General features: G+C 40.1%; 1 protein-coding gene across 1 annotated transcript in view; it reads left to right on the top strand.

Moving 5' to 3' along the window:
- Positions 1-25536, top strand: part of LOC126416293 (serine/threonine-protein kinase/endoribonuclease IRE1) — a 146821-nt gene that overhangs the window by 6789 nt on the left and 114496 nt on the right. Inside the window, exon 3 of the mRNA XM_050083946.1 lies at positions 20830-20872. Coding sequence (XP_049939903.1) covers positions 20830-20872 — 43 coding nt within the window. The remainder of the gene's footprint in view (positions 1-20829; positions 20873-25536) is intronic.

Raw genomic sequence — 25536 nt, 5'->3', positions numbered from 1 at the left:
CCAACAGATAAGTAGGATTCTCCTTCACGTATGTTGTAGCTCACTGAAACAGGACATTTTTCCAGATAGACTGAAATACACTATTTTTAAAACATTAAATAAAAAAGGGGATAGGTCTGATCACTAACAGCTGCTGCCCAATCTCACTTCTGACAACTTTATCCAAAATTTTGAAAAAGTGATGTATTCAAGAGTAGTATGACATATTCATAAAAATGAGGTACTAACAAAATGTCAATTTGGTTTTCAAAAAGGCTTTTCAACAGAAAATGCTATTTATGCTTTCATTGGTCAAATTTTAAATGCATTGAATAACTGAACATCACGCATTGAGCTATTTTGTGATCCCTCAAAAGCTTTTGATTGTGTGAATCATGCAATTCTTATAGATAAGCTTAAATATTGTAGTATGAGTTGGACAATGCACAACTGATTTAATCCATATTGAACTGGAAGAATGCAGAAGGTTGAAATTAGCAATACAGATAGTCCTGTAACTGGGCAGGTATCAAGAATGGTGTCCCACAGTGTTGAGTCTGGGGTCCCTTATTGTTCTTAATGTATATTGATGATTTGTCACTCTGTACTCATGAAGATGCAAAGCTAGTTCTTTTTGCTGATGACACAAGTATATTAATCACACCCAACAAACAAGAATCAGCCGAGGAAATTGTAAATAATGTCATTCAGAAAATTAATAAGTGGTTCTCTGGAAATGGACTCTCACCAAATTTTGAGAAAATACAATATATACAATTTTGTACAATAAATGGTGTAACACCATGATAAATATAAACAATGGAAAATCCAGGATGGAATGTAACAAAAAAAGAGAAGGAAAGTTGCTACTCACCATACAGCGGAGATGCTGAGTCGCGATAGGCACAACAGAAAGATTCACACAATTAAAACTTTCGGCCATTAAGGCCTTTGTCAGCAGTACACACGCACGCACGCACACACACACACACACACACACACACACACACACACACACACACACACACACACTCACGTAAACGCAACTACCACATGCTTCTGCAGTCCCAGAGAGCTGAAACCTCACTGCGAACAGCAGCACCAGCGCATGATGGGAGTGGCGACTGGGTGGGGGTAAGGAGGAGGCTGGGGCGGGGAGGGGGATGGATAGTATGGTGGGAGTGGTGAAAAGTGAAGTGTTGCAGTTTAGACGGAGGGCAGGAGATAAGGTGCGGAGGGGGGGAGAGGGTAAGTAGTGGAAAGGAGAGAAATAAAAAGAAATTAAAAGACTGCGCCTGGCAGTGAAATGACACCTGTGTAGTGCTGGAATGAGAACAGGAAGGGAGCAGTATGGGTGAGGACAGTGACTAATGAAGGTTGAGGCCAGGAGGGTTATGGGAACATAGGATGTATTGCAGGGAAAGTTCCACCTGCACAATTCAGGAAAACTGGTGTTGGTGGTAAGGATCCAGATGGCACAGGTTGTGAAGCAGTCATTGAAATGAGGGATATCATGTTTGGCAGCGTGTTCAGCTACAGGGTGGTCCACTTGTTTTTTGGCCACAATTTGTCGGTGGCCATTCATGCAGACAGACAGCTTGTTGGTTGTCATGCCTACATGGAATGCAGTGCAGAGGTTGCAGCTTAGCTTGTAAATCACATGACTAGTTTCACAGGTAGCCCTGCCTTTGATGGGATAGGTAATGTTAGTGACTGGACTGGAGTAGATGGTGGTAGGAGGATGTATGGGACAGGTCTTGCATCTAGGTCTATTACAGGGGTATGAGCCATGAGGTAAGGGATTAGGAGCAGGTGTTGTGTAAGGATGGGCGAGTATATTGTGTAGGTTTGGTGGACGGCGGAATACCACTGTAGGAGGGGTGGAAAGGATAGTGGACGGGACATTTCTCATTTCAGGGCACAACGAGAGGTAATTGAAACCCTGGCAGAGAATGTAATTCAGTTGCTCCAGTCCCAGATGGTATGAGTTACGGGGGAATGCTCCTCTGCGGCCAGACTGTGGGGCTTTGGGAGGTGGTGGGAGACTGGAAAGATAAGGCGCGGTAGATTTGTTTTTGTTACAAAGATGGGAGGATAGTTATGGCCAGTGAAGGCTTCAGTGAGACTCTTGGTATATTTTGAGAGGGATTGCTCGTCACCGCAGTTGCGATGACCACGGGTGGCTAGGCTTATACGGGAGGGACTTCTTGGTATGGAATGGGTGGCAGATGTCGAAGCGGAGGTATTGCTGCTGGTTAGTAGGTTTGATATGGACGGAGAACTGATCTACCCATCTCTGAGGTGAAGGCCAACATCTAGGAAGATGGCTTGTTGGGTTGAGTAGACCCAAGTGAAGCAAATGGTGGGGAAGTTGTTGACGTTCTGGAGGGATGTGAATAAGGTGTTCTCACCTTCAATCCAAATAGCAAAGATGTCATCAATGAATCTGAACCAGGTGAGGGGTTTAGAATTCTAGGTTTTTAGGAAGGATTCCTGTAGGTGGCCCATGAGTAAGTTAGGATAGTATGGTGCCATGCGGGTGCCCATAGCTGTACCGTGGATTTGTTTGTAGGTAATGCCTTCAAAGGAGAAGTATTTGTGGGTGAGGATATAGTTGGTCATGGAGACTAGGAAGGGGGTTGTTGGTTTGGAATCCATAGGGCATCTGGAAAGGTAGTGTTCGATAGCAGTAAGGCTATGGGTGTTAGGAATATTAGTGTACAGGGAGGTGGCATCAATAGTGACAAGCAGGGCACCATGTGGTAAAGGGACAGGAACTGTGGAGAGTCGGTCGAGGAAATTGTTGGTAACTTTTATATAGGAGGATAGGTTCTGGGTAATAGGTTGAAGGTGTTGGTCTAACAAGGGGAGGCCGCCAATTGTGAAATTCAGATTCGATTCATACTGCGCATAATAAAAGCCCATGGCCAGAGGTGTAATGTGGCAAAGCACCAAGATGCACTTCTCAGCCGTTGTCGAGAAAATCGAGTTAAAAGAAACCGTTGCGGTGAAATACTCTCTACGATTAACAATTTTCTACAGCGTCGTGGCGCAGCGGTAAGCGCTCGGGTTCGTAAGCCGAAGGTCGGCAGATCGAATCTCGCGCCATGCAACCTTTTTTTCTTAGTATTTGTTTTTTGTAATTCAAATATATATATATATATATATATATATATATATATATATATATATATATATATATATATATATTTTTTTCACAAATGTTATTAATTGTCTTCATGATGTTAACCACGTATAGTTAACGGAAGACGTAGAAACGATATTCCGAAACGAATACGTATAGCGTAAGTCAAACGTTCGAATTAGAATAGAGACCCCACGAACACAAATTTGCTGCGGCAGGTATGAAATATAAACTCCGTTACTCGCTCGTTACACTTGGAGGACAGATGTTGAATGGGCCGAAACGAGCCGCCGCATAACAGCGTAGTTGCCTGCTAACTTCGAAAGAAGGTAGATGCGGTCCCTAGTGCAACTTATAACATCGTCGAAAATCAGTGCGGACGTGAGAGCTTTGGTACACCCTGTTAAAAAAAACGGAAAAATGGAGGCGGTACAATTGGAGAGCGATCCGCCTTCACCAACATGCATAAGCAATTCATTAATATATATAAAGACCTTGCGATTATGAACCCGAGAGCTTACCGCTGCGCCACGACGCTGTAGAAAATTATTAATCGTAGAGAGTATTTCACCGCAACGGTTTCTTTTAACTGTCGATTTTCTCAACAACGGCTGAGAAGTGCATCTTGGTGCTTTGCCACATTACACCTCTGGCCATAAGCTTTTATTATGCGCAGTATGAATCGAATCTGAATTTCACAATTGGCGGCCTCCCCTTGTAAGAGAGCAGAGATTCGCTCAGTTGGGGCACAGTAACTGGCCACAATGGGCCGTCCTGGGTGGTTGGGTTTATGGACTTTAGGAAGCATGTAGAAGGTGGGAGTGCGGGGAGTGGTAGGGGTAAGTAGGGAGATGGATTCTAGGGAGAGGTTCTAGGATGGGCCTAAGGATTTGAGTAGTGACTGGAGATCCTGCTGGATTACTGGAATGGGATCACTGTGGCATGGTTTGTAGGTTGAAGTATCTGACAGCTGACGGAGTCTTTCTGCCACGTAATCCTTACGGTTCAAAACAACCGTGGTGGACCCTTTGTCAGCAGGTAGGATTATAAGGTTGGGATCAGGTTTTAGATAGTGGACTGCGGTTCTTTCTGAGGATGTAAGGTTAGTTTGTATGTTGAGGGATTTGGGGAATGATGTTGGGGCAAGGTTTGAGGTTAAGAAATTCTGGAAAGTTAACAAGGGGTGGTTTGGAGGCAGTGAGGGTGGATCACGATTGGGTGGAGGGGTGAACTGAGTCAGGCAAGGTTCAGTATTGGTCTTTCGTTGAGTCTGATTGGTCGGGTTGGTGGCAAAAAAGTTTTTCCACTGTAGGGACCGGGAGAAGGAGAGAAGGTCTTTAACTAGTCCTGCATGGTTGAATTTGAGAGTAGGGCAAAAGTTGAGGCCTTTGGAAAGGACTGATATTTCTGTGGCACTAAGACTTCTGGAGGAAAGGTTCATAACTGTGTTGCAGGTCTGTTTAGGTTCTGGGTTCTGTGTGGTGGTGGGAGGGAATTTTGGAGGGTGGGGTAAGTGTAGTAGGTCTGCGAGACAGGGTTTGTCAGCTATGAGGGGTGTGGGGGAGGTTTGGAGGTTGTTGTAGAAGTGGTGGACAGTGGTACTCAGAGACAGGAGTAGGAAGTGAGTAGAATGGAGAGCTTTTTGAGGTGGCGTGATGCATGTTGCTCAAGTTCCTGCAGGGCAAGAGATTCAATGTGTGTTATAGGTTCCAGGAATTTGGGATTACATAGCAGGAGAATTTTGCAGATGGAGAGAAGGTACTGCAAGCTGGATTGGGCTTGGTTGATATGGTTTGCAAGACTATGTTGGTCAGGGCTAAGGATTGGCGGAATCTGAACAGGTGGAGGTCATTGTGGAGGGAGGGATGGCAGCCGGAGATAGATAATTTGATGGTAAGGCCATTAGGGGGGATTTCATGAGCCAAGCAGCAACACAGGAACAGTATGTAGGACTGGTATCTGGCGAGGGATAAGGAAACTTTTCTGTATTGACGCAGATGGAAGGAGCAAGGGTCCATGGTAGTGCAAAAAATGCGAAAAATTACGTAAGAAAGTAGAATTACATCTGAAAATTTACTCAAAAATACACCCAGAATCCTAAACCCCTCACCTGGTTCAGATTCATTGATGACATCTTTGCTATCTGCATTGAAGGTGAGGATACCTTATTCACATTCCTCCAGAACCTCAACAACTTCTCCACCATTTGCTTCACTTGGTCCTACTCAACCCAACAAGCCACCTTCCTAGATGTTGACCTTCAGCTCAGAGATGGGTACATCAGTTCCTCCGTCCATATCAAACCTACTAACCACCAGCAATACATCCACTTCGACAGCTGCCACCCATTCCATACCAAGAAGTCCCTTCCATATAGCCTAGCCACCTGTGGTTGTCGTGCATCTGCAGTGACGAGCAGTCCCTCTCAAAATATACTGAGGATCTCACTGAAGCCTTCGCTGACCGTAACTATCCTCCCATCCTTGTAACAAAAACAAATCTCCCGTGCCTTATCTTTCCAGTCTCCCACCACCTCCCAAAGTCCCACAGTCCGGCCACAGAGGAGTGTTCCCTTCATAACTCAGTACCATCCGGGACTGGAGCAACTGAATTACATTCTTTACCAGGGTTTCAATTACCTCTCGTCGTGCCCTGAAATGAGAAATGTCCTGCCCCCTATCCTTCGCACTCCTCCTCCGGTGGTATTCCACCGTCCACCGAACCTACACAATGCACTCGTCCATCCTTACACAACACCTGCTCCTAATTCCGTACCTCATGGCTCATACCCCTGTAATAGACCTAGATGCAAGACCTGCCCCATACATCCTCCTACCACCACCTACTCCAGTTCGGTCACTAACATTACCTACCCCATCAAAGGCACGACAACCAACAAGCTGTCTGTCCGCATGAACGGCCACCGACAAACTGTGGCCGAAAAACAAGTGGACCACCCTGTTGCTGAATACGCTGCCAGACATGATACCCTTCATCTCAATGTCTGATTCACAGCCTGTATGTTCCCATAACCCTCCTGGCCTCACCTTTCATAAGTCACTGTCCTCACCCATCCTGCTCCCTTCCTGTTCTCATTCCAGCACTACGCAGGCGTCATTTCACTGCCAGGCCCAGTCTTTTAATTTCTTTTTATTTCTCTCCTTTCCGCTACTTACCCCCTCCCCCCTCCACATCTTCTCTCCTGCCCTCCGTCTAAACTGCAACACTTCACTTTCCGCCACTCCCACCATACTATCCATCCCCCTCCCCCGCCCCAGCCTCCTCCTTACCCCCTTTGTTGTGCCTATCGCGACTCAGCATCTCCGCTATATGGTGAGCAGCAATTTTCCTTCTCTGGTATTCTTTCTATGACCAGATGTGTATTGCTAAGGCAGAATATTCAAAATTTCTGGGTGCATGCATTGATAAGAAATTGAATTGGAAGAGACACATTGATGATCTGCTTAAACGGTTACGTTCAGTTACTTATGCTATTAGGGTTATTGTAAATTTTTGTGATAAACATACCAGTAAATTAGCCTACTGCACCTATTTTCATTCACTGCTTTCTTATGGTGTCATATTTTGGGGTTATTCCTCATTAAAAGAAAAAATATGCATTGCAGAAAAGCATGTAATGAGAATAATAGCTGGAGCCCACCCAAGATGACCTTGCAGACATTTATTTAAGGAACTTGGGATATTCACAATATCTTAGCCATACATATATTCACTTATCAACTTTGTTATTGATAACCCATCCCAATTCAAAAAAATAAGGGCCGTTCAAGAAGAAATGAGCCGGAGGCATAATTACAAAAACCAGTACCTGTATGTCAGAAGTATTGACCCTAGCTGTTGAGACACTCATCCCACTGTGACACAAGGTGGTGAATGGCTGTCTCATAAAATTCCCGGGGCTGCAATGTTAAACAGTTCTGCATGTACAGCTGGACATGTTCGTCCACACAAGTGCCAGAAAGGTTATGCTTACGTTCTTCTTTGACCACAGTGGCCCCTTTCTGATGCACTTCCTGCAGCACGGGACAACAGTGAATGCCCAGCATTACTCGCAAACCTTGACCACCCTTCGCCAAGTGATCAAATCAGAATGACCAGGCAATTTCACCCGTGGGGTCAGTCTGCTCCACGACAATGCAAAGCCTCATATGGCCAACACAGTCCCGATACTCCTGCAGAAATTCAAATGAAAGATTCTCGGCCACCATCCATACAGTCTGAACCTCTCTCCCTGTGATTATGCCATTTTTGGTCCCCTTAAAAAGGCTCTGACGGGCAAATGATTCACCTCAGATGACAACGTCCAGCTGTTCGTGCAAAACTGGTTAACATCGCAACCCTGGGAATTTTATGAGACAGCCATTCACTGCTTTGTGTCACAGTGGGGCAAGTGTCTCAAAGCCAGGGTTAATACTTCTAAAATACAGGTATTGGTTCCTGTAATCATGCCTCCGGCTCGTTCAGTTTTGAATGCCCCTTATAACAGTGAAGGGCATTACTACAACTTTAGAAGGAAGGATGATCTTCACTATTCAGGGTTAAATCTGACTTTCTCACAGAAAGGATTAATTATGCTACTACAAAAATCTTTGGTCATTTGTCAAATAGTATGAAAAGTCTAACAGATAGCCAACCAACATTTAAAAACAAATTAAAAGAATTTCTAATGATAACTCCTTCTACTTAGTAGATGAATTTTTAGACATGAACTGAAAAAATTAATTATCTTGTGTAAAGAAAACTTAGGTTAAAGTGACACGTTCCACATCAGTATGAAATGTTGTGCTCATGCTCTGTGGAACAATTATTAATGTATTTATGTATGAGGCAAGCAAGTTTCTAGACCCTGGACCCCACTTATTCCTTACAATTTATCATTTTGCTTTAAATGTGTACAATTATTCCTGGTGAGGTTATGTTATGCCATGACCATAAACTATGCTCAAGGCCAGATGCTGCATGTTGTGGGCATAGATCTTGGTTGCTTTTCACACAGCTAGCTCTGCGTGGCTCTCTTCAGTGTTAGTGAACAAACAACCTCTTTGTTCATTCCCCAGTCGTACTATTTCAAATGTATACAAAGAAACATTATAAGTCAGAAATAAATTCCACATGTATGTAGTCTCAGACAAAGACATAGAAAAATATCCTGGGCAACACCAGGTCTCAGCTATTACATATCCGGTTTATTCATTTCAGAATAGATTCAGAAAAATACAAATTCCTTTGTGGTAATAAGATGCTATAATGCTTTGTACAGAAGTTACTTAAGCATTGCTACCACTCTGGGCAATCCTTTGGAAACAGGTTTAAATGTATGGATAAAAGAAGGGTTCATGCAGTGGAACTGTTTAATGTGAAACTGGGAGAATAGAATGGTACCCCTGGTGGAGAAGAAAGAAAGGAAAAGCAAGACTAGAAATGTTGGTGCCAAAGAAGAAACAGAAGACAGTTTTCCAAAGACGGATAACCTTACCGCCCCACCACCCCTAGGATCCCTCCATGGGTGGTACTTTGCCGATGGACTGGAGGACAAAGATCTTTGTCAATCCTACATAACAGACACCATCACATCAACTTCACCTCCCCCTCCCCCTCCTGAAAATTGGCTCTAACACCCATCTATGTAAGCCTATGGAGTGTAGCAACAAAAGCAGTAACTTTTGTCCTAGATGCGGACTAAGTTACAAGGACGGCAAATTAGCTACGAGCATCTCTTACATACTCTTAAATTTGTTATTAAAGTAGTGAGCTTCAGTTGACTACCTAAAGTAAGCTAAATTAACCTAGAAAAATAAACAAATAAATAAAAAATTATATAAACCAAATCATGTTGTTGTTCTTGTTGTTGTGGTCTTCAGTCCTGAGACTGGTTTGATGCAGCCCTCCATGCTCCTCTATCCTGTGCAAGCTTCTTCATCTCCCAGTACCTACTGCAACCTACATCCTTCTGAATCTGCTTAGTGTATTCATCTCTTGGTCTCCCTCTACGTTTTTTACCCTCCACACTGCCCTCCAATACTAAATTGGTGATCCCTTGGTGCCTTAGAACATGTCTTACCAACCGATCCCTTCTTCTAGTCAAGTTGTGCCACAAACTTCTCTTCTCCCCAATCCTATTCAGTACTTCCTCATTAGTTATGTGATCTACCCATCTAATCTTAAGCATTCTTCTGTAGCACCACACTTTGAAAGCTTCTATTCTCTTCTTGTCCAAACTATTTATCGTCCATGTTTCACTTCCATACATCGCTACACTCCATACAAATACTTTCAGAAATGACTTCCAGACACTTAAATCTATACTCGATGTTAACAAATTTCTATTCTTCAGAAACGCTTTCCTTGCCATTGCCAGTCTACATTTTATATCCTCTCTACTTCGACCATCATCAGTTATTTTGCTCCCCAAATAGCAAAACTCCTTTACTACTTTGAGTGTCTCATTTCCTAATCTAATTCCTTGAGCATCACCCGACTTAATTCGACTACATTCCATTATCCTTGTTTTGCTTTTGTTGATATTCATCTTATACCCTCCTTTCAAGACACTGTCCATTCCGTTCAACTGCTCTTCCAAGTCCTTTGCTGTCACTGACAGAATTACAATGTCATCGGCGAACCTCAAAGTTTTTATTTCTTCTCCATGGATTTTAATACTACTACAAATTTTTCTTTTGTTTCCTTTACTGCGTGCTCAATATACAGATTGAACAACATCGGGGAGAGGCTACAACCCTGTCTCAGTCCCTTCCCAACCACTGCTTCCCTTTCATGTCCCTCGACTCTTATAACTGCCATCTGGTTTCTGTACAAATTGTAAATAGCCTTTCGCTCCCTGTATTTTACCCCAGCCACCTTCAGAATTTGAAAGAGAGTATTCCAGTCAACATTGTCAAAAGCTTTCTCTAAGTCTACAAATGCTAGAAACGTAGGTTTACCTTTCTTTAATCTAGCTTCTAAGATAAGTCATAGGGTCAGTATTGCCTCATGTGTTCCAACATTTCTACGGAATCCAAACTGATCTCACCCGAGGTCGGCTTCTACTAGTTTTTCCATTCGTCTGTAAAGAATTCGCATTAGCATTTTGCAGCCGTGACTTATTAAACTGATAGTTCGGTAATTTTCACATCTGTCAACACCTGCTTTCTTTGGGATTGGAATTATTATATTCTTCTTGAAGTCTGAGGGTATTTCGCCTGTCTCATACATCTTGCTCACCAGATGGTAGAGTTTTGTCAGGACTGGCACTCCCAAGGCCATCAGTAGTTCAAATGGAATGTTGTCTACTCCCGGGGCCTTCTTTGACTCAGGTCTTTCAGTGCTCTGTCAAACTCTTCACGCAGTATCATATCTCCCAATTCATCTTCATCTACATCCTCTTCCATTTCCATAATATTGTCCTCAAGTACATCGCCCTTGTATAGACCCTCTATATACTCCTTCCACCTTTCTGCTTTCTCCTCTTTGCTTAGAACTGGGTTTCCATCTGAGCTCTTGATATTCATACAAGTGGCTCTCTTTTCTCCAAAGGTCTCTTTAATTTTCCTGTGGACTGTATCTATCTTACCCCTAGTGAGATAAGCCTCTACATCCTTACATTTATCATCTACCCATGTCTGATTAGCCATTTTGCACTTCCTGTCGATCTCATTTTTGAGACGTTTGTATTTGTTTTTGCCTGCTTCATTTACTGCATTTTTTATTTTCTCCTTTCATCAATTAAATTCAATATTTCTTCTGTTACCCAAAGATTTCTACTAGCCCTCGTCTTTTTACCCACTTGATCCTCTGCTGCCTTCACTACTTCATCCCTCAAAGCTACGCATTCTTCTTCTACTGTATTCCCCCCCCCCCCCCCCCCCTCCTTGTCAGTTGTTTCCTTATGCTCTCCCTGAAACTCTGTACAACCTCTGCTTTAGTCAGTTTATCCAGGTCCCATCTCCTTAAATTACCACTTTTTTGTAGTTTCTTCAGTTTTAATCTACAGTTCATAACCAATAGATTGTGGTCAGAGTCAACATCTGCCCCTGGAAATGTCTTACAATTTAAAACCTGGTTCCTAAATCTCTGTCTTACCATTATATAATCTATCTGAAACCTGTCAGTATCTCCAGGCTTTTTCCATGTATACAACCTTCTTTTATGATTCTTGAACCAAGTGTTAGCTATGATTAAGTTGTGCTCTGTGCAAAATTCTACCAGACGGTTACTTCTTTCATTTCTTAGCCCCAATCCACATTCACCTACTACGTTTCCTTCTCTCCCTTTTCCTACTGACGAATTCCAGTCACCCATGACTATTAAATTTTAGTCTCCCTTCACTACCTGAATAATTTCTTTTATTTCATCATACATTTCTTCAATTTCTTCCTCATCTGCAGAGCTAGTCGGCATATAAACTTGTACTACTGTGGTAGGTGTGCGCTTCGTATCTATCTTGATTTTGTGTTTATAACCCTGTAGTCACCTGACCAAATGTCTTGTTCCTCCTGCCACCGAACTTCACTAATTCCCTCTATATCTAACTTTAACCTATCCATTTCCCGTTTTAAATTTTCTAACCTACCTGCCCGATTAAGGTTATCTGACATTCCTCGCTCCGATCCGTAGAACGCCAGTTTTCTTTCTCCTGATAATGACATTCTCTTGAGTAATCCCCACCCGTAGATCCGGATGGGGGACTATTTTACCTCCGGAATATTTTACCCAAGAGGACGTCATCATCATTTAACCACACAGTAAAGCTGCATGCCCTCGGGAAAAATTACGGCTGTAGTTTTCCCTTGCTTTTGGCCATTAACCAAATCATAGGATATACTAAATTAAAAATAATACAAATTCCCTGAAACAAAATACGTACCAATAATTAAGATTACCACCCAGGAGAAAAGTGCATAAACTCTAACTAGATTCGTTATTTAATAAATTAAATTTACAAACCCCATTATAATATATACTAAATTATATTCCACAGAATATTCATTCATATTTTGTTCTTGAACAGACACTATCATTTATATAATACTCTTAATCTAAACATGTTAAGGGATGGCATCATTGATTATAGTTTCCTCTCAAAGACTTTTTTTGTATAAAAAAGAATATACAGAAATGAGTTAGTAATTCCCACTGACCTCCTGATTCAAATTATAATAATAGAAATTCTTCCAAGGAATGGAAGGAGTTGTCAGAGATAGCTTTTTGAGTTTGCTTTCAGATTTTGCTTTGCTCTCTGTCAGACATTTTATATCACTGGTGAGTGATCAAAAATTATAGTTGCACCCCTTTTTGTGCTAAGGACAACATTAATGTAGAGTAATGAATGTCATTTTTTTCCTCTTTATAATTATGTATGTCATGTTCCTTTTGATCTTCAGTGGATTATTTACAACAAACTTCATGGAGGAATAAATATACCACACAACAGAAGGCAAAATGTCCAAGCCCTTAAATAGATATGTACCACATGATGGCTCGTGAGCACCACAAATTATTCTTATAGCATGTTTTTGAGTAATGAGCATTTTCTTTCTTAGAGATGAGTGACCCCATAATGTTTTTCATTATGGGATTGTTGAGTAAAAATATGCAAAATATGATGATTATTCAGAAAGCAAGGTCCAATTGGTTGCAAAATGGAAACCACAGTGAAAATGTTTTTTTTTTTTTTTTTTTTTTTTTTTTTTTTTTTTTTTTTTTAAAGCAGTTACCTATGTCTTCTAGCTATTTCTCTGCATAGTTGTTGCTCCAACTTAGACATTTGTCATAGCATTGTAGCATCTTTCCAAGACCCTTGTTGTAGAATATAGCCACCAATGCCAAAATCCTACCTTCATAACCAGCAGTTCATGCGAGCAGAGATGAAAATCAGAGTGAGCAGAGTCCGTGTTGTATGATGGGTGAGCATTGAAATTGCAGCAGGAGCATCCTCATTGCACCTGCAATGTGCAGCCAAGAAATGTCACTGAGAATGAAATGCGTGACAGTTATATTATGTGAGGTTGCATGAAATCAGGTGAAATCTCTCAGCAGGCACCCATACTTGGCAGGAGACTTTATTTTCTAGGCATCTTTACATGCTCACTGTGAGCTCAGAACTGAAAAGAGCATTGCCCCACACATCTGCGCAAAACTTCATCAGATTTTCACTGTGGTTTCCATTTCACAACCGATTGGACCTTACTTTCCAAACAACCCTCATACGTCAACATACTGTCTGTCCCCAAGATTTGCAATGGTTCTATGTGCAGATGTGGCCCAACCAAGTCACTTTAGGAGTTTTAAAATTCATTTACTTCTCTTCAATATGGACACATAAAATTTTGGAAGTTTTCACAATATTTGTTACTTCTTCACCATTTGTTACACTTATAGTTGGTATAGTACTTCTAGATGTGGAGAACTGATTATGTTGTGTCTTTTTAAAATCGAGAGTGACACCATTCGCAGAAAACCAGTGAATGACACCTTTAAGAACATTGCTTACAATCTCTTCTGTTGTTGTATGTATGCTTGGGTTGATTACAGTACTAGTATCATCTGCAAAAAGACCTAATCTTCCTTGTTGTATATTAGATGGAAGATGGTGTAAATGTGAGATTGATTATAGTACTAGTGTCATCTGCAAAAAGACCTAATCTTCCTTGTTATATATGAGATGGAAGATGGCCTACATGTGAGGACACTGGCAGACATAAGATTGAGTTTTTCGGGAACCCCATGCCTGATTTGTTCCCATTCAGAAGAATCTTGGTTTAATTGCATTGGCTTAATTACTAAGTACAACTGTATTCTTTTGGTTAGATGCAACATTACCTATTGGTTGGCTGCACCATCAATTTCATGAGACTTCAGTTTATCTAGGACAGGGCTTCACAGCAAACGTGCACCACATGCAGGCAGTGAGCTCAGGCCTTTGAATGGTGAGTGCTGTACCCCTTCCGTCATCACAGAGAATGGGGTATAGAGCCATGTGAAGACTCCTTTTATATTGTGTCTACTTCGGTTATCATCAGTTATTTTGCTACACAAAAAGCAAAACTCATTTAGTACTTTAAGCGCCTAGTTTCCTTATCTAATTCCCTCAGCATCACCTGACTTAATTCAACTACATTCTGTTACTCTTAAATTGCTTTTGTTGATGTTCATCTTATATCCTCCTTTCAAGACAGTGTCCATTCTGTTCAACCATTCTTCCAAGTCCTTTGCTATCTCTGACAATTACAGTGTCATTGGCAAACCTCAAGGTTTTTATTTTTTCTTCCTAAACTTTACTCCAAATTTTTCCTTGGTTTACTTTACTGGTTGCTCGATGTACAGATTGAATAACGTCAGGGATAAGCTACAACCCTGTCTCACTCCCTTCTCAATCCCTGCTTCCCTTTCATGGTCCTCGAATCTCATAACTGCCATCTGATGTCTGTACAAGTTGTAAATAGCCTTTCTCTCCCTGTATTTTACGCCTCCTACCTGTAGTCGATATTGTCAAAAGCTTTCTCCAAGTCTACAAATGCTATGAACATAGGTTTGCCTTTCCCTTACCCTATCCTCTAATAGTAGTTTTAGGGTCAGTATTGCCTCTAACCTGATAGTTTGGTAATATTCACATCTGTCAGGATGTACTTTCTTTGGAATTGGAATTATTACATTCTTTTTGAAATTTGAGGGTATTTCTCTTTCTCATATATCTTATACATCAGATTGAAGAGTTTTGTCATGACTGTCTCTCCTAATGCTATCAGTAGTTCTGATAGAATGCTGTCTACTCCAGGGGCCTTGTTTCAACTTAGGCCTTTCAGTACTCTGTCAAATTCTTGTAGCAGTATCATGTCGTCCACCTCCTCTTCTTCTATGTCCTTTTCCATTGCTATAATTTTAACTTCAAGTTCATCTCCCTCATATAAACACTCTATGTACTCCTTCCAACTTTCAGTTTTCCCTTCATTACTTAGGACTGGTTTCCCATCTGAGCTCTTGATATTCATACAGCTACTTATCTTTTCTCCAAAGACATCTTTAATTCTCCTGTAGACGGTATCTATCTTTCCCCTGATGAAATATGCTTTAAAATACATTTTTTTCTCTAGCCATTGGTGCTTAGCCATTTTATACTTTTATCTCATTTTTATACGTTTGTATTTTGTTTCATCTGCTTCATTTGCTGCATTTTTATATTTTATGTTTTCAAAAGTTAAACTCAATACCTCTTGTGTTATTCAAGAATTTGTTCTGGGCCTTGTCTTTTGACCCATTGCTGTTTTCACTATTTCATCTCTCAAGCCATCCATTTGTCTTCTACCTACTCCTTCCCCCTGTTCTAGTCAACCATTGTCTGATGCTCCCTGTAGTCAACTGGCACTTGAATCTCAATGTAGACAAGTGTAATGTGCTGCAAATACATAGAAAGAAAGATCCTTTAACATTTAGCTACAATATAGCAGGTCAGCAACTGGAAGCAGTTAATTCCATAAATTATCTGGGAATAGGCATTAGGGGAATAGGCATTAGGAGTGATTTAAAATGGAATGACCATATAAAATTAATCGTCGGTAAAGCAGATGCCAGACTGAGATTCATTGGAAGAATCCTAAGGAAATGCAGTCCGAAAACAAAGCAAGTAGGTTGCAGTACACTTGTTCGCCCACTGCTTGAATACTGCTCACCGGTGTGGGATCCATACCAGATAGGGTTGATAGAAGAGATAGAGAAGATCCAATGGAGAGCAGCGCTCTTCATTGTAGGATCATTTAGTAATCGCAAAAGTGTTACGGAGATGATAGATGAACTCCAGTGGAAGACTGCAAGAGAGACGCTCAGTAGCTCGGTACGGGCTTTTGTTGAAGTTTCGAAGTTTTTTTGAAGTTTGTGAAGTTTCGAGAACATACCTTCCCAGAGGAATCAAGCAGGATATTGCTCACTCCTACGTATATCTCGCGAAGAGACCATGAGGATAAAATCAGAAAGATTAGAGCACACACAGAGGCATACCGACAATCTTTCTTTCCACGAACAGTACAAGACTGGAATAGAAGTACTGATAGAGGTACTCAAGGTACCCTGTGTCACACTCCGTGAGGTGGCTTGCGGAGTGTGGATGAAGATGTAGTGTAGATTTTGCAAAATGCTCCCTCTGAACATCTCAACAACCTCTGATTCTTTCAGCATATTCAAGTGCCATCTCCTTAATTTCCTCCCTTTTTTCAATTTCTTCAGTTTTAATCTACAGTTCATAACTAATAAAAGTTTGGCCAGAGATCACATCTCCCCCTCGAGGTGTCTTACCATTTAAAATCTAGTTCTGAAATCTCTGCCATGCCATTATGTAATCAGTCTTAAATCTTTCAGCATCTCCAGGTCTCTTCCATATATGCAACCTTCTTTCCTGATTCTTAAACCAAGTCTTAGCAATGTTTAAATTATGCTCTGTGCAAAATTCTACCAGGCAGCTTCCTGTTTCATTCCTTTCTCCCAGCCCATAGGCGCTCATTATTTTTCTTTCTTTTCCATTTCTAACTATCAAATTCCAGTTCCCCATCACAGTTAAACTTTCATCTCCCTTAACTATCTTATTAATTTCTTTAATTTCATCATACATTTCTTCAAGCTCTTCATCACCTACAGAGCTAGTTGGTGTATAAACTTCTACTATTGTGGTGGGTGTGGGCTTCATGTCTATCTTGCTGTGATAAGGTGTTCACTATGCAATTTGTAGTATCTTACCTGGATTCCCATTTTTCTATTCATTATTAAACTCACTCCTGCATTACCCCTATTTGATTTTATATTTATAACCCTGTACTCATGTGACCAGAAGTCCTATTCCTCATGCCACTGAACTTTACCTGCCCAATTAAGGGATCTAATGTTCCATGCTCCGATCCGCAGAATGCCAGTTTTGTTTTTCCTGATGACATCCTCCTGAATAGTCCCCACCCTTAGATCTGCACGAGGGACTAATTTGCCTTCACCCTATTTTAGCCAAGAGGGTGCCTCCATTATTTAACCATATAGTAGAGCTGCATGCCCCCGGGACAAATAAGAGCTGTAGTTTCCCATTGCTTTCAGCCATTATGAGTATCAGCATAGCTAGGCCATGTCGGTTGATTTCACAAGCCCAGGTCAGTCAATCATCCAGACTGTTGCTCCCGCGACTACTGAAAAGGCTGCTGCTCCTCTGCAGGAACCACATGTTTGTTTGGCTTCTCAATATCCGTTTCTTGTGGTTGCATCTACAGTAGAGCTATCTGTATCATTGAGGCACGCAAGCCACCCCACCACAGCAAGGTCCATCTAGTTGCAATGAATTTCCTCTAAATTGTACAACAGTTTGCATTTATTGCATGGGTGTTTACAAACTTTACTCTCAGTGTTGATATCTGAGTACAAGTCTCGCTAAACCAAAAGCTTCCCATTTTTATGGATACATCTTTTTTTAATATACAATATTTCATTGTGATTCTCACTCTTACCTTCTCTAAGAAGTCCCTTCAGCACAGTGTTGGAAACTCCATGCTGTACTTGCAGTGACGTAAAAGCGATGGCTGTCAATCTCCAGCTGCTGTACCTCATAACGGTGTAGTACAAACAAATATCTCCACTAACATAGCATATCCTATGCAGAAATATAGACCTGTGCACTATTTGAAATATACACTTTAGTATACAGAGTGGCAAAAAGATCTTACGGTTGTAAAGTACAAATACAGCAAGTGTTAAGATTGATAAGAAATGTCTTATTGGTCAGATGTCAGAATGGTGTTGATGGAAAATGAAGAACATATCATTGGACCAACCGATTTCATCAATTTAAAATTTGAAGGTGACGTCCTTCAAATGGTGCCCTTCTGTGATGAAGAACTCTTCCAGTCTCGCACCAAAACTGTTGAACAACTTCCCAAACATTGCAGGAGACAGGTTGGCGATTTATTGAGTTATGGCCACCTTAAATTCGCCAGTATGTGGGGCTTGTTTGTATAGACTCTTGATTTCAAGAAACCCCACAAGAAAAAATCACAAATGCTTAGATCAGGGGAGCATGCTGGTCATGCAGTATCCCCAAAATGCGAGATTGATTACTCGGCCACGAAACTTCCTTTTCCCAAAGTTCATCACCTCATTGGCTGTATGAGCAGCTGCCACATCCTGCTGGAACTACATTCTACTGTGCACTAAGCGATTTCTCTGAAGTCCAGAGACCAGGAAGTTTTGTAACATCAACAGATAAAGTTGCGAATTGACCATAACAGTTTGACCACCCTCTTCAAAGAAATACGACCTATTGACACAAGTTTTTGCTACACCACACCACACAGTGATCTTAGGACTATACAGAGGACATTCATGCAGTTCTTTAGGATTTGTAGCTGACCAATAATGTAAGTTCTGTTTGTGTACACAACCATACAGATGAAAATGCTCCTCATCGCTCATCGTGAAAATTTTTTCGTCTGTCATCAAATCAGTCATTTGCTCTGAAAATGCTTTTTGCTTTGCATAGTCATTGGGCTTTAACTGCTGAACAATAGCCATTTTGTATGGATGGAAATGCAGAGGGAACCGCAAAATTTGTCTTACCAAGTGGTCAGACATTTGCGAAGCAGCAGCTTGTTTACAGGTCGGCTGCCGAGAAATGGCTTTCACAGCTTCTCTTACTCTATCAATATTCTCTGGTGTCCGGGCTGACCTTGGATGGGCTGTCAACTTCCGTTTCAATGCTGAACTGCTAGCTCTGAAGTTACTCACACACAGCATAATTGTGTTGCATGTCAGAACCTAAATTAAAACTCCTTCGGAACTGCCGCTGCACAACAGTGCAGGAATCGCCACTTTTAGAAAATGCCTCGACAACAAACGCGTGATGCTCAACCAACCACTGCTCCAAAGTTACTAAAAATGTTCATGAGTAGGCTCTGAAATGCGCCTATCCCCACCATCCCCCACCACCTATTCGCTGAACCGTGCAGCAGCGAAAATCGTCAGATCATTTTGTCACTCATTTATAACATTAATTATGACAAGGTTACTAATTTGTAAGTGGCAATGGAGTACAGAAGATTTTGCAACTCTGACTTATGAGGTATATATCCAGAATTTAACTACCTAAATGTTCACTGACTTCACAATATCCACACATTATTTGGCTCATGGTAGTGAGTTGCCTGGTTTGTGTCAGGCTATGGCACTAAATAGTAGCCCATTGTAATCTTCACTGTTCTTCACTGTTCATTTATGACACTAGAGTATTAATTCAACAAAAAATAGACAAAAGGAACATGATGTATGTGTTAACCCCTCCCCCCACGATTGTATTATGATGTTTGTCACAAATAACCTGTCACCATTTCAAAATAACAGTAACATTAGCAAATATCACATTTGGAACACCCAACAGAAGACCTCTCTTATTAAGTAGTAACCTTTAGTATCACTCAAAAAGCAGCGTGTACAAATTATGCAGTGGCATTTGTGTATTAAAGTTGCTTACAGGTGGCAAAAAGAAATTGTATTCATTATATCCTACATCTAAATATACACAGTAGAAAAACTCTCTCTCTCTCTCTCTCTCTCTCTCTCTCTCTGTGTGTGTGTGTGTGTGTGTGTGTGTGTGTGTGTGTGTGTGTGTGATACAAATAGAAAGATGTCACATATACATGTGTGTGTGTGTATGTGTGTGTGTGTGTGTGTGTGTGTGTGTGTGTGTCTGATATAAATAGAAAGATGTCACATGTACAGAGTGATTATAATTAAGTTCCAGCAAGCAAGTTTGCTTTTCTCTTCTGCATTGGCATATCCTTTGTGACTGGGGAAACTACTAAGTACAGATTTTATATTGTAACATCCCATATTTGCAAATGCTATAATGTATCAATTCTGTATGTGAGCTGTTCAAATCAGATATTGCTTTAGTAAACAGTGATATTAAAATTAATGAACATTTTAATGTGTTTGTTGTTTATTATTAATTTCTAACAGTGCAAACAAAGGCTGATTATTGCTAAAATCACATTTGCAACGTGTAAGGAAAGGGGGCAGAGGTGTCATGAAGGTAATGTAGAAACAATTTTAATATAACTTCTTCCTACATTAAAAAAAGTTCCTCAGCAGGGTCTGTATAATTGTGTCATATGATTCAGTCTGTATCCTGTTAATCATTGTGGCTGCAAGGCTAAGTAGAAAGCATTAGACAACAAATTCAAATCCAGAATTCGATACTCACTCTGTGCTAGGATTTTTTTTCTGGAACTTATTGCATCATTCACTTCCATAAATAGTTTGCAGGTGTGAAAAATGCCAATCAGCACCATAATTTGAAATGCACATTGAATTGTAAAGCCCCTGTTATTAGCTGGGTAAGTCAGTTCAAAGATCAGAGAAAGACAAAGCCATACTACAACCATTAGGACTGTGCCTAGGAAAGCCATGGTGCTCTAACCACCTTGAGCTTGAGGACAGCTGTACCTACACCTATTAATCTAAAGAAGAAAGTAAAGCATTTAAAGACAAAAAATAGATATGAAATATCTCAGAGATAATAGGTGAGCCTAACAAGTCATTGACTTTGGTGAATAAATAAATCTAATTGTTGTGTATTTGAGGATGAAAGTGTTGATTGCAGTGGTTAGAAGTTGTTATTGCTTTACCTTGACAGTTTTACTTATCATTTCTTGTATTATCTGTTTCAGAGCCGGCTGTGAAAGTACCAATTGACACATCAAAAGCCATAAAGTAAGTGTTGTTTATAATCTTCTGAAGCTGTAGCTTCATTTGTTACCAATTTTTTCTTTAGTGTGAGAAGTGAGTGAATTCTCTCCTGACATAGGCCATGTTGGCAAAATCTTGTATAGTATTTGTGTATACATAAAGCATGATTTATGTTTTAACTCAGTGAGGATATGTTTGTAAAATGATATATTGGAAATAATATATATTTTGGCTACATCCATACAGTGGATACTGTCTAAAGATGAATAAATAAATAATCTTAAATATATGCTACACAGATCACAAATTAAAACATGTATTTCTATTTCCTTTTCATTCTTTATACATGGCTATTCAAAAAGAAGGAACAGATTTCAAACATTTATTGCTTCCAAACTACAAAACATAGAAACTCGATTCCAACATTCCGGGAAAGAAAAGTTCAGATTTTATGCATTCAATGTGAGCACCATGTGTTACATGACAAATATCAAAACAGTTGCTCATTTCCTGCCAGCCACAAAGCAGCTGATCTCTCGTTATCAAATTTACCGCTTCAACAATGGATGCTGCAGACTTTTAAGAATGTGAGGCATAGGGGGGATTAAAATACAGTCTTTTACGTAACCCTATAGGTAAAAGTCACAAGTTGTGAGGTTTGGAGAGCTGGGAGGTCACCTACAATGAAGTTCATCTTGTGCTCCTCCTCTTCCAACCCATTGTCCTGGAATGGTGTCATTCAGGTAACGTCGGACACATTTAGAGAAATGAAGCATGGCACCATCTTGCATGAAGACGAAGTCATCTGAATCATCTTCAAGTTGAGGAAATAAACAGTTTTGAAGCAAGTCTGGATGGGTTAGTCCTACCACATTTGTCTCCATGAAGAAGAAAGCAACAGTACCAGTGCACCCATGATTGGAATGTCTATCAGGATTGTTCAGATTTTAAATTGTTGTCTGTCCAGGAACGTTGGAATTAAGGTGCTACCTGTTGTAATTTGGAAGATATAAATTTTTGAAATCCATTCCTTCTTTTTGAATAGCCCTGTATTTTGATTGTTTTTCCTCTCTTCCCTTCCCTAATCAAATATCTTATTGGTGTGTATTTCATGTGTAATTTCATAATTATTTTTTAATTGCAGTTCTATCAAAGGTTCTAATGAGATGTTTACAGTGGTAGTTTATAGTACAAAATTCTCTCTCACACACCTTATGTAGCCATGAGCAGAATAAGTAATTTGCACTCACTACCATACGGCTACAGTATCCTACACTCATGATCAGTAACAGGAGGAGTTTATTTGTTACGTAATAGCAGTTACTGCTCATTACGTTCTTCAAGCAACATCAGTGTCAACGGGAAGCTTCGGTATGTTCCCCATTCCAAACAAAATTATTTTTAAGGTGAAATTTTATACGTCCATTCAACAGAGCAGTTAAAAATTAGTGTAGTACGACATTCCATTTATTGATGTGCATGGACGGGGACAGTAAAACATGAAGATTAGTGAGTACTCCAGCAGCAACAGTACAGCCCTGGCCCCCATTGTCTACTAAAGCTGCGCAGAAATGCTGCTCAGTCACTGCTGCAGTACTGATTATTCCTTGTTTTTGACTGTCACTGTTAATACGTAATAAAGACTAGACTAATTTGGGATTGCTGTCTTAGATGGGCACTTAAAATTGCACTTTAAAAATCATTTTGTTTGCAGTGGAAAACAAACCAGTGCTGTTGATGCTGGGCATCTTATGAAATACATGATGAGCAGGAATTGTTTGGGCTGATTCTAGATACACACTGCAAAAATGAAATTGCAGATATCTGCCAAAACACCAGAGAAAATGCGCCTGATGACCCATGTGAGAGACACCCGGGATAAGATTATAAATCTTATCTTGGTGCAATTTATTGCCATTGTGGTTATTATTGTAATAACTCACTTTTTCTGCAACACAAATGCATACTATATTGATTGTAGTCCGAATGTATTCCTGTCTCTTTAGAATCAACCACCAGTTAAGTTCTATATTTCATGGCTCGATTTTTGAAGTATAAACTTACTTCAGCTTTTCCAGCAACCTAAAGACTTACGACGCCCACAATTCCATGCTCTTTGTCAATAAAATATTTATTTTAAAATAATGATTTCATTAAGTCAGCTACTTTGCAGTTAAATATTAAATGCTACTACTTTTAACAAGTGACTTTTACCATTAATAGCATAACGATTTTTTTTATAAGCACTGAAGATGTACATTACTTACTGAAGATGAATTTATTAAACATCTTATGGCAACCACTGTTGATGCTTAACAAACTTTCTTTTGTTGGGTGTCTGACATTCAAATGCCTTATAGTACTGCATGTCAATTGAATAATGTCAACAGAAGTGTCATTTCACCTCACATATTATTGGCTAGTTAACTTTGAGATGGATATTGTCCCAAAAACTTGTAACTTTTAAAAGCTGTTTAGATTAAAATTTCACTCACATATTTCACATTGACTGTCTATGAATCAGCAACCAGACATTGCTGACAGCATAATAACCTTCCATCATATTTTGTAATAATTAACATGCATCATTATTACACATTACTATTATTATTATTATTATTGTGATTTATACTTTGAACAGGCAGCATTTCCTTGCTTGTTGTAGGTCCAGTTTCTGCCCATTTGCAGTATACTACTTATCAGAGCTATCGGAGTACATTTTTATGTTTGGCTTTCTCTGGTTTTCTTTAATCACTGAAGATGATTGCTGGAATTTAATAGTATGGAAAAGACAGATTACTACTTACAGTAAAGAAGATGCATTAAGTTGTATACAGGCACAATAGAAGACACTTACGTAAAGCTCTCAGCCCCAGCCTTCATCAGCAAAAGAGAAATGCACACCATTCATACACTTTGGCAAGCACACCTCATGCATACGACGGCCAACTCCAGCATTTGGGGCTGGAGTTGGCAGTCGTTTATGCATGAGCTGTGCCAGGTTGCGTGTATGAAAGGCGTGTGTTTCTCTTCTGCTGATGAAGGCTGTTTCCAAAAGCTTTATGTATGTGTCTTTTAATTGGTCTGTCTGCAACTTAACAAGTCTTCTTTATGGTAAGTAGGAGTCTGTCTTTTCCTACATTGTTATCATTCCTGCGTGGAGTTTCTATTGTTTGACTGCTGGGATTTATTCATTTTAATTATTTGTGTGGCAGAACAATGCATATGCAAAATAAAAATATATAAAAGTACAACATATAGGCTTCGATCCACATATTGAGCAGTGAAGCCAGCAAAGTACCAAAAGTAAGATGTATATGAAGTCTCAGAGCATTCCAATGCATTTTCACTGAGGTCATTTATTGGGTAGATGGAAGCCTTGTAGATGGTTATGGTGACATAATTTTTCCCATTCTCATACTGTTGCTTGGTTTTGCATTTGGAAAGAGCAAGACTGAAAGGCTTGTCTGGTCGTTTAGGTTTTCCATAGTTTCCCTAAATTGACTAAGACAAATGTCAGAATGTTTCCTTTGAAAAAGAACTCAGACATTTTTGTTCCACATCCTTGCACTATCATAGCTTGTGCTCTGCCTCTAATGATCTTGTTATCAGTGGGTCAGTAAACTCTATTCTTTCTTCCTTCAATGCGCTGCTTGCTTATAGCTGTGTTTTGGAGGCTGTAAGTTACTCTAGGGTTACAGGATTTCAGTAGTTGACTCCGTGTTTTTATAATTATTTGTCAGCATTCATGAAGATGGACTTAGTATTCTTTGTATGACACCATATTATCATATTCAGTCACTGGTTATCATAAGATGGGCTCTTTAAGCGCTGGTAGGTCGATAGACACACAAACAAACACAAACATACACACAAAATTCAAGCTTTCGCAACAAACTCGCGCACACACACACACACACACACACACACACACACACACACACATCCATCCGCACATACACAGACACAAGCAGACATTTGTAAAGGCAAAGAGTTTGGGCAGAGATGTCAGTCGAGGCGGAAGTAAAGAGGCAAAGATTTTGTTGAAAGACAGGTAAGGTATGAGCGGCGGCAACTTGAAATTAGTCGATTGCAAAACAAAATTTGGTTTTCATCCATAAACAGTTCTAGATCATCACACAATGTAACGGCATACAACACTTATTGAAGCATATCACTGAATATTGCCACTGACGGCTTATAGGTTATGCTTGATTGAAGTTTTATGCATTCTTCTCTAGAAACTATCTCCCTGTTCAGTTTGATGATGTACGCACAATTTTGCAGTAGTTTTATAAAGTTCTTCACCTGCATTTTTATAACATCTACATCTACATGGATACTCTGCAAATCACATTTAAGTTCCTGGCAGAGGGTTCATCGAACCACCTTCACAATTCTCTGTTATTCCAATCTTGTATAGCGCGCAGAAAATCTCGTATAGTGCGCTGAAAGAATGAACACCTATATCTTTCCGTACGATCTCTGTTTTCCCTTATTTTATCGTGGTGATCATTCCGCCCTACGTAGGTCAGTGTCAACAAAATATTTTCGCATTCGGAGGAGAAAGTTGCTGATTGGAATTTCATGAGTAGATTCCATCGCAACGCAAAACACCTTTCTTTTAATGATTTCCAGCCCAAATCCTGTATCATTTCTGTGACACTTTCTCCCATATTTCGCGATAA

The sequence above is a fragment of the Schistocerca serialis genome, chromosome 8 (assembly GCF_023864345.2).
Source record: "Schistocerca serialis cubense isolate TAMUIC-IGC-003099 chromosome 8, iqSchSeri2.2, whole genome shotgun sequence".
Lineage (NCBI taxonomy): Eukaryota > Metazoa > Arthropoda > Insecta > Orthoptera > Acrididae > Schistocerca > Schistocerca serialis.
The sequence above is the reverse complement of the archived record's forward strand: the minus strand, read 5'-3'. Positions and strand labels throughout refer to the sequence as shown.